Source organism: Chaetura pelagica, unplaced genomic scaffold (genome assembly GCF_000747805.2).
Source record: "Chaetura pelagica isolate M959 unplaced genomic scaffold, ChaPel_1.0 scaffold47, whole genome shotgun sequence".
Lineage (NCBI taxonomy): Eukaryota > Metazoa > Chordata > Aves > Apodiformes > Apodidae > Chaetura > Chaetura pelagica.
The window spans coordinates 700389-709734 of record NW_009954140.1 but is presented as its reverse complement, the minus strand read 5'-3'; the positions used below and the strand labels follow the sequence as shown (position 1 = coordinate 709734).

General features: G+C 54.0%; 2 protein-coding genes across 3 annotated transcripts; one reads left to right on the top strand and one right to left on the bottom strand.

Moving 5' to 3' along the window:
- The first annotated feature begins 1535 nt into the window (after positions 1–1535).
- Positions 1536–6643, top strand: LOC104393256 (5-hydroxytryptamine receptor 3A-like). Its single transcript, XM_010002737.1, has 9 exons — positions 1536–1581; positions 1792–1949; positions 2487–2531; positions 2633–2742; positions 3395–3561; positions 4623–4783; positions 4949–5159; positions 5370–5489; positions 6609–6643. The coding sequence occupies exons 1-9, from the start codon at positions 1536–1538 to the stop codon at positions 6641–6643; spliced, it is 1053 nt and encodes a 350-aa protein (XP_010001039.1).
- A 129-nt stretch (positions 6644–6772) lies between these two features.
- ATP5H (ATP synthase, H+ transporting, mitochondrial Fo complex, subunit d) lies at positions 6773–9297 on the bottom strand. Of its 2 annotated transcripts, XM_010002657.1 has the most exons (5): positions 9173–9297; positions 8462–8558; positions 7610–7681; positions 7099–7161; positions 6773–6977 (listed from the first exon to the last, which is right to left on the bottom strand). In XM_010002657.1, the coding sequence occupies exons 1-5, from the start codon at positions 9292–9294 to the stop codon at positions 6846–6848; spliced, it is 486 nt and encodes a 161-aa protein (XP_010000959.1). In that variant the 5' UTR covers positions 9295–9297; the 3' UTR covers positions 6773–6845. The 2 variants fall into 2 exon arrangements, with proteins under 2 accessions (XP_010000959.1, XP_010000961.1); XM_010002659.1 differs by lacking the exon at positions 7610–7681 and having other exon boundaries at positions 6846–6977.
- Positions 9298–9346: the final 49 nt, after the last annotated feature.

Below are 9346 nucleotides of genomic sequence, written 5' to 3'. Positions count from 1 at the left end.
CATCACTCCCCCATCATCCCTACAATACCCCCCCCCCCATCACCCCCCGCATCACCCCGAGCCCCGGGTGCGGGGGGCGCCAGGGGACACGCCCGGGAGGGACGGGCTGTTGGCTCAGCTCTGGGGGCATCCGCGGTGGGATTTGCTGCTGTGCTGGAGCTGGGAGTCAGTTCTGGAGCCAGGGATCAGTGCTGGAGCCAGGGATCAGTGCTGGAGCCAGGGATCAGTGCTGGAGCCAGGGATCAGTGCTGGGGGCAGGGGTCGGTGCTGGGGGCAGGGACCGGTGCCGGAGCCGAGGTCTGGGGGCTTCCCTGGGGAGGGGCCGTGGAGCCCAGGACAGGACAGGACAGGGCAGGGACCAGAAGTTTGCAGAAGGGAGGTCCCATGTGCTCCCAGCCCTCGGGCTGCTGCACACGGGGGCTCTGGAGGCAGCACTCGGGGGGCTCAGCATTGTCCCCCCCTCCTGTGACACTGTCATCCACCAGCACCAGCTCCTGCAACCTCCAGCCCCAGCACAGAGGTCACCTCTAATTCTCCTTGTGCCCGAGTCCAACCCTGTCCTATGGCCCATTCACTTCCCACCTCCAGGCTCGGAGACAAGCAGAGGCCACAGGGAGAAGGTGCCACCCACAGTGTCCCAGTGGGGAGGGACTTGCCAAGCACACGAGAACTGGAGCTGCTCCCTGAGCACCTGAAAGTGTTGCTGGAATCACAGCAGAGAAACCAGGCAGTGATGGAGAGGAGGGTGGCTGAGGGGAAGGTAGGTGGAGATGTGGGGAAAAAGGTATTTTGTCTTAATCATAAGGACTTGGAGAAGCACCTTGAGGGCACGGGACACCAGCAAGGAGGCAGAGACAGGATCAGTGGGTGCAGGAAAGGCTCAGGAATGGACTTTCCAGGAGGCACCATCCCTGAAGGTGCTCAAGGAAAGCCTGGACGTGGCACTTAGTGCCCTGGTCTGGCCGATGTGGTGGTGTCAGGTCATAGGCTGGACTTGCTGATCTCAGAGGTCTTTTCCAGCCTTGGTGGTTCTTCTGTGTTTCAGAGCTTTAGGACAAGGGGACAAGCTCTAACACCTGCAGCCTGGGCTGCTGTGGAGCTGCTGCCTCTCCCTAGCCCCCAGCACTCCCCCCATTGCACAAGCACTAATTCCTGCTCCATTTTGCTGGAGCCTCAGCCCTGGACATGAGACCAGATTTGCTTCTGAGTGGCTCTGGCTCACTGTCTGGTCTCTGTGAAGATGGGCCTTTCCTTTCTTCTCCCTCAAGTTGTTGGATTATTTTTTTTCTAAATGACCTTCTTTTGCCTTCCCCACAACCACAGGCTGCTCCCAGGAGCCAGCTGAGTGCATCAAACCATTAGCAAATTCTTCTTTCCAATGCAACTAAGCACATAAAAAGTCTACATTCTGTTTACAAAATATCCATCCCTCATGAATAAACATTAAATCGACTTCTACACAACAAATGACGTGTCCTGGAACTGTTCATAAGACACAGGGAACTGTTTGCCTCCTGATTTGGAAGCAGGAGATGATGCAGGGAACTTTTATAGCTCTCCTCACCTTTTCTCTGGGGACAGGTAAGTTCAAGAGGGACAGAAAAGCTTTGAGGAATCCTGTCCTCACCTGTGTGTGAGCAGGAATTCACCTGCATTCATGATGGGTTTCATGCCCACAGCTCCACAACCTTTCTCTGCCTGGACATCTCCCCCCTCAGAGGTTGAGATCTTGTCTGATCCTTTCCTGATTCAACTGGAATGATACACATAGATGATGTCCTTTCCCAGCAGGGGCTGTCCCAGGGAGTGGCTGCACCTACTACGATGTTGTGGAGCACCTGAACATCTCCTCTCACAGCAAGTTACATGCACACATCCTGCCCAAGGCAGACGTGAAGGAGCCTGTGGAAGTGAAGATGGATTTCATGCTGGTGGCAATTCTCTCCGTGGTAAGGACCCAAAGCTCCTGTCCAGTCTCTCTAACAGAAAACTGGGTGATTGGGGTTTGAGTCTTGGGCCAGGCAGGGCTGGGCCAGCAGGGATCAGAACCAACCCCTTCCACTTCTTCAGCTTTCTGCTGTTGGGAAGCATTTCTGGAAGTGTTGGAATATTTTCTCCCACCTACTTCCAGGGAAAAAGTTCAGAGGCAGTTTCAGACCAACAGCTTCAGAGCAGGCTCTGGAAACAACCCTGTGGAGACCCTGAACCCAGGGATGCAGCCAAAGGGCACTGGTGTGTAAATGTTAACAATAAGATGGAGAGATGGAGAACTGAAGAGGTGGAGAGAGAGAGATTTTTTTTTCCAAACCATTGGACCATATTCTCCCACTTTTCAGCTGTAGGACCAAGATCCTTGCACTCTCCTCCTCAGCTGAGGTCCTGCAACCTGTGCTGTCCACGGCAAGAGCATCACGGGGGAGCTTCTGGGCTCTGCTTTGGATGTGCTTAAGAAAATCAGCCAAGTATCTTTCCTCTCCTTTCTCCAGGTGGAAAAGCTCCAGACAGTCACTTTTTACGTCGTGTTGAACCTGGTAGGTCCCTCAGGAGCCACCTCTCCCTTGATCCCAGCACCAGTGGCTGGTGCTGAGCCCAGTGCTCGTTCCTCTCCCACAACTTCTTCCCCCCCCTCCAGGAGTGGAAAAACACTTTTGCCACCTGGGACCCACAGGACTTTTGTAACATTTCCAAAATCATTCTGCCCACAAAGACTTACTGGTCTCCCTCCATCTTCATTTTGGAGAGGTAGGTTCCCCTGGTCTTCTCATCCACCAGCTTAAGAGAAAAACAACAGGTGCAAGTGGTTGATGGTGCTACAGGAAATGGGATGAGCTCCCATGAGCTCTCTGTAACCAACAACCTCATAATTAGTGGTGACCACAGTTGATACAAAGCTTTTTGTGGTTCTGTAATGCTGGGACACCTCCAGAAATGTCCCATCTGGGCTGTAGTTAAAGCTGAAGAAGCAGCAGAGCCCGGCGATGCTGCAGGAGGAAACGTCCCTTGGCAGTTTGTGGTGAGATAGAGGACAGAGCTGTGGGTCTGATGGAGGGATGGGCACTGTCACCAGCTCTTGGGCTGGGGGGGACAGAGGGGAGGCAGCTCTGCAGCCCAGCAGAGCCAGGAAGGAGCCCCTGCTCTGGGTGAGAGTGGGAAGCAGCAGGGAGAGAAGAAGGAGCCCCCTCAGGAGATGCAGAGCTGCTACAAACCTTCATCCAGAGGCATCTACCAGCCCTTCTCCAAGCCTCAGGTTTGCTCTCCTCACTGCTGCATCCCATGGCTGGGTGAGGGCACAGAGCCCCCCAGCAGGATGTCCCAGCCCGGGCTTTTGGGGTGGGGGGTGGGCAGAGGAGCTTTGCAGCCTCTTGGAGTCACTTTCCCCATTTGTTTCCTCCAGAGTGAACGGAGAAAACTCCAACCTGGACTACATGTCTGTCATGTACAACGGCAGCTTCAACGCCAGCCAGCCCTTCCAGGTCACCTTAACCTGTGCCTTGATGATCCTCAAGTTCCCCTTCGACACCCAGACCTGCAACTTGAGCATTGCTTCCTTCCTCTACCCAGGTACAGCTGCAACCTGAGCTTTGCCACCTGCACTTGGGGGGGGGGGGTAGGAACAGACGAGCTGGGTCCTGGCTCAGCCCTTGGGCTCCCTCAGCAGCACCACCCTGTGAGGGGCTGAAATCATGGAACATCAGGGAACATGAGCTAAAACACTGTCATTCTGGTTTGGCACATGTCCCAGCAACATCTCTAGGAGCATCTGTGGCAAGATCCCCCCCTGGGACTGGTCTCCACGAACCAAGAGAGTAGGAGGGTCCTGCAATGAGGCTTATTGTTTTGCAGGACTGAGCTTTAAACTTACCTTGAAAACCCCAGAAATGAGAGGCAAATAAGGACAGGCCTGGGGATCCAAACTGCAGTCGGAGTTCATCCCAACAAGGAAGGGTGGGAAAATAAGCAGAGGTGACAAAAAAAACCTCCAGCTCCCACCCACAAAGGGCAGCTGTCCTGGTTCACCAGAGGTTTCCCCTCTGATCCACATTCTTCTGAGCTGGGGTTGAGGCAGCTGGGGCTGTTCAGCCTGGAGGAGGCTGAGGGGAGAGCTCCTTGCTCTCTACAACTGCCTGAGAGGAGGTTGTGGTGAGGCAGGTGTTGGGCTCTTCTCCCTGGTGATGAGCGACAGGACAAGAGGACATGGGGTCAAGTTGTGCCAGGGCAGGTTCAGATTGGGTATCAGGAAACATTTCTTCACAGAAAGAGTGGTGAGACATTGGAACAGGCTGCCAGGGAGGTGGTGGAGGCACCATCCCTGGAGGTGTTCAAAAAAAGGGTGGACGTGGTGCTTCAGGAGATGCTTTAGTGTTTAGGGGTTGTAGAGGGTTGGACTTGATGATCTTGAAGGTCTTTTCCAGCCTTGATGATTCTGTGATTCCCAGAGGTCCAGCCAAGTCTCTTCACCAAAGTCCTTTTGGATTTCTCCCTGATGGGAGAACCCCCAGCAGTGCAAGGAGTGTTGCCTTTCCCCACCTGCTCACACCTGGGCTGGGGGTGGAAGGGAGAGGAAACAAGTGACCTCTGATAAATGCCTAAATTCTGCCACTTCTCTGCTCCTGCCTGAGCAGTAACAGACCTTGTCATGGTGACCAGACGGACGCCAGCTGAGATGATGAGAGACAGCCAGAGTATATTCCTAACTGATGGAGAATGGAAGTTCACCAACCTGAGCATCATTGAACACCTGGAGGACCTGGATGATGGCACCTTTTCCGTCATCACCTACGTGGTAAGGCAGCACTTCCACACTGGTTTGCACTGACTGGCCACCAAAAGACAAAAAAAAAGTGGGAAACAAGATGATTTTCCACATTAAGGAAGGAAGCTGAGACAGTTTTCTCAAGGCAGTGAGTTGCCTCCTGCTCACCTAAGCTTTGTCCATCTCCTTGAGCAGATTTCCATGGAGAGGCGCCCCATGTTGTACATCCTGAACCTGATCCTCCCCACCTGTGCCCTGTACCTGCTGGACATGGCTGTGCTGTTTGGCCCCAGCTCTCTGGAGGAGAAGATCAGCTTCCAGATTGCCATCATCCTCGGCAGCTCCATGTTGGCTGTGATTCTCAACAACATCCTCCCAACTTCCTCCAACAAACCACCCATCATAGGTAAGGGTCTTTACCTGGTTTTTGCACAGGGACCAACCCTTAAGGAAGGTCTTTGGGTGTCTGTGTACACCTTCATGAACACTGAGCAGCTTTCTCAGCTGCTGAATTTCCCTCCTTCCCCCCACCAAGCAGCCAAAGGCAGCCAGGATTCCCCTGAGGAAAACCATGTCAATTATCAACTGCTTGCTTTGTTTTCCCATCTTTCTGTAGTGGTCTTCTTCTTAGGCACCTTCCTGCTCATGATCTTGGCTGTGCTGGACACCTTCTTCCTGTTGCACCAGCAGCACAAATCCCTACATCTAGACAAGGTCCTCAGAAGCTTCCAGCAAGGTAAAGCAACCCAGAACCTCTGAAATGAGTAGGTTGGGTGCATCTTTCTGCAGGTTCCTTCAAGGTAGGGTGGGCTTTCTCAGGACAACCAGACACCCCCAGCCATGGTGCTCACCCACCAGTTCCCCCATTTGCTCTTTGCAGAGCCACACACCAGGCTGGCAATGGGAGCCATGACCAACCCAACCATGAAACCCCTCACCAAGGAAGGTGCCCAAGTGCTGAACCTCCCCAGGAGGAGCCAGGAGAAAAGCCCGTCCCACCGGCCACCACAGCAGGACCCATTTCTGCCAGTTCTGGAGAAGTTGCTTCTCTACAGCCACTTCTTTCTCTCCCTGTTTTTTTTTGCTATTATTTCCATAAAATGGAGCCACTAGAGACCAGCCCTGGGCAGGGCTCCTTCCCTCATTCTCCAGTGCTGCTTCTAACCCCTCCACTGCCATTTTTTCCCTGCTTGACTCACAGAGCTGCAGTTGTTTTAGTTGCCTGAATTAAATAAGAATTAAAATTAAAACCCACCAACCCCCCAGGGCACAAAATCTGCAACCCTAGGGCTTGGGTCTCCCTACGTGTGCTCTTAATTCTGGGGGTAACCAGGTTTTGGAATCAAGCAACTGTGAAATCTGGGGGAAAAATCCCTTCCTTTGATCCATCTATAATTCCAACCATGAACACGACCAACAGAAAAGAAATTAATGCCCTTTTCTTAGGGAGGTGATTCCATGTGGGGGAAAAGTGTGTAAGAATCCACCTCAGAGAATGAAATAAACCACTGCCAATCTGAAGCCTTTGTGTCAGTGTCAGTTCCTGGGAGATCCCTGTCCCACCACCACAAACCCAGGGCAGAGACCAGTAGGATCACCTGGATTTAAGGGGGTATCTCAACACATCCACATTCCTCCAACTCCTCTTGCACCTCAACCATCACAGCCAACCTAGGGAACAGCCCTAGAGCTCTGCCTGTGGAACTGCTGACACACCATCTCCCACTGCTGAACACACTCCACCATCTCCAAAGGGTTTATCCAGTCAATTACTTCCCAGCACCAGCAGGAGAAGCACATTCCCTTCACTACGGGGTTCCAGAGGGGGTCAGACCCTTTTCTTTTTGCTCCAGAGGAGGCAGGAGGACCCAGTTTGACCAAGAGGCCTAAGTGGGAGCTTGGGCCTTGCACAAAAACCAGGCTGACAGGTGGGAAAGACAAAATCCAGGCCAGCTGGGCTGCTCACAAGTCAGTGCATTGCTCCACGTCCCTCAAAACTTTGTAACCCCTTGGATAAGGTCTGAGCCCCAGGCAGGAGGGAAAGCACTTTATTTAAACAATCATTGAGTCTGACAGCTGTGAGACCAACTGTTTACAGATCAGCAATGGGTTTGTGGGGCCAGTAGGGATATTTCTCCTTGTCCAGCTTGGTTTCAGGGAAGGCATCGTTCAAGTCTTCAATTGTCATCTGCTCAAAGGGAATCATGCTTCTGAGCTTCTGCAGCTGGAGTGGGAGCAGAAACAAACACATCACTTGTCAGCAAGAAAGAGCAAAGCACAGAGAGGTGAGAGCCAGGGGTGCACCAGGCTGGGCTGAAGGGAACATTCCCTGAATCCAGACTCACCTGCTGCTCGTACTGGGCAATGCGGGCTTTGGAAGCCTGAATATACTCAGCTGTGCTCTTTGCCTGCAGGGAAGGAGAGGAGGTGAACACAGGATCATCATCACAGGCTGGTTTGGGTTGAGAGCTTAGAGATTATCTAGCTCCAAACCCCCTCATTGGCAGGGACAACTCCCACCAGAGCAGGGTGCACCACGGTTAGGACACAGTGACCCCGCCGGGTTAGCGTCGGCACCAACGTTCATCATCGTTCCCCGTGATAATTGGGCAGAGTCTTGATGAAATCCCAGCCATCCAAAACCCTTCCAGAGATCCTCTTGCTGAGCCAAAAGCCAGAGGTGCAGCCAAACCCTTCCAGAGATCCTCTTGCTGAACCAAAAGCCAGAGGTGCCCATGAAGAGCAGAACCTCTTGCTGAGCTGCTCTGCCTGCGCAGACACGGGCACCCAACGCCCCTTCCCACCCTCAGAGGGGTCAGACACATCCCTCCACCAGGGAACAATCCCAACACTTACAGCTTCCTTCTCCTGGGCATCAACGTTGGCAGTTTGTGTATCCACAGGCTCAGGAACCTTTAGGGCACTGAACTGTAAAGCAAAAGAGAAAATACTGCCTGTGGTTTGATTCAAATGACCCTCCACAGCAGGTCAGGCCCTGCAGCAGGGGAGCATTCCCACCTCTCCCTTGGATGTGACCCCACATCCATCCCAGCTAAGGAGCTTCCTAAAACTGATCCCTGCAGCCTGACCAGGCCCTTCCCAAGCAGCCCTGGGGGCTCAGAGCCTTCTGTTCAGCTCTGAGGACCCCCCAGGACCCCAACACCACCCACCCCTCACAGCCCTGCCCAGAGCACAGCACAAAGTCATGACCATCAATACCAAAGACTGATCATATCCCAGACTTATTTCCCCCCCAAAACAAAGCTCCAGGATCCATCTGAGGTCACCTTGGGAGGCTGATTTCCCCAGTGCCAGTCACACCACGTGCCCCTCAGCAGAACCCTGGCTGGTGCATTTCATCTCCTGCTCATCAAGGGGATGGCAGCCCCAGCCAGCTCTCCATGTCTCACAGGGTGCAGAGTGCCCACCTGCCACCTCCCTCCTTCAGGGAGTTAAGAGGAATTCCTGGAATGTGATCCAGGAGAGGCATTGCCCCAATACATAGCCAAAAGAATTCATTGAGTTTTCTTCCACCCCCCTTCTCCCCACACAGCTCCTGTGAGCTGGCACTGAAGTGACCTCCTCTAGGGTGCAAGGCTGGGGCACCCACCAGCCAACATCAACCTCCTCTGCCAGTCCTGGGGGTTTCCTCTCAACACCAAGGACATTCCCCACTCAGACCTCCCAGGAGCTGAGGAGCAGACTGACCTTCTTCTGGAACTCATCCACCATGCCAGCTTTGGCAACAACAGCCTTGTAGTGAGCCCAGTCAATGGCTGGGGGCTTCTCTGGCAGGGCAGCCAACCTGAAGAGGAGAAGAGGAGTCACCAGAGCTGGGAGGAGACTTCAGTGACCATTCCACCTTCTGGAGTGCTAACAGAGCCTGCAAGTTTAGTTTAGGTATTTCCAGGCCCATCAGGAAGAAGCAGCAAGGAACCATTCCTGCAAAGCCTCCTGCCCTTCAAACTGAGCTCTCCATGTGGAGAAGAAGAGCTCAGCCAGCAGCCCTGCTGCCCTGCAGAGCAGCTCTGGGAGAAAGGCTCAGGCAGTTTTCACAACACTGAGCTGGAACCAGCAGTTTATCACCTGTGACAACATCTGGATCATGCACCAGGTGCTGCAGGACTTGAGAAGCCTGATGACTTTGTACAGTGATGAAGAGAGCAAGAAAGCTTGCAAAATGCTGTGAACATGCCCAAGTCACTTGGGCTTCCTTAGGCTGCAGCTATTGTCTAACTCCAGGGAGGATTAAGGAAAGATGATTTGCCAAAAAAAGCCACCAGCTACCTTGAAGGTGACCTGTTTCACTGACTGGCAGGGCACTCCTGTCAGACACAGCCACCAGCTCAGCCCAGCACCTCCCAGGCTGCTCAGTGCAGCCGAGGGCTGGAACCCGCGGGAGGGGGAAGAGACACTCACCGGGCCGTCAGGGCGTCGCTGCGGGTCTTCAGGGCGTTGAACATGGCCTTCTGGTTGGCGGGCACCCTCTCGGCGAAGGCGGCCCAGTCGATGGCCTTGATGGCAGCTCTGCGGCCCGCCATGGCTGCCCGGGACAGGCGGGGTGAGCGGGGCGGGCCCGGCGGGGCCGGGGGG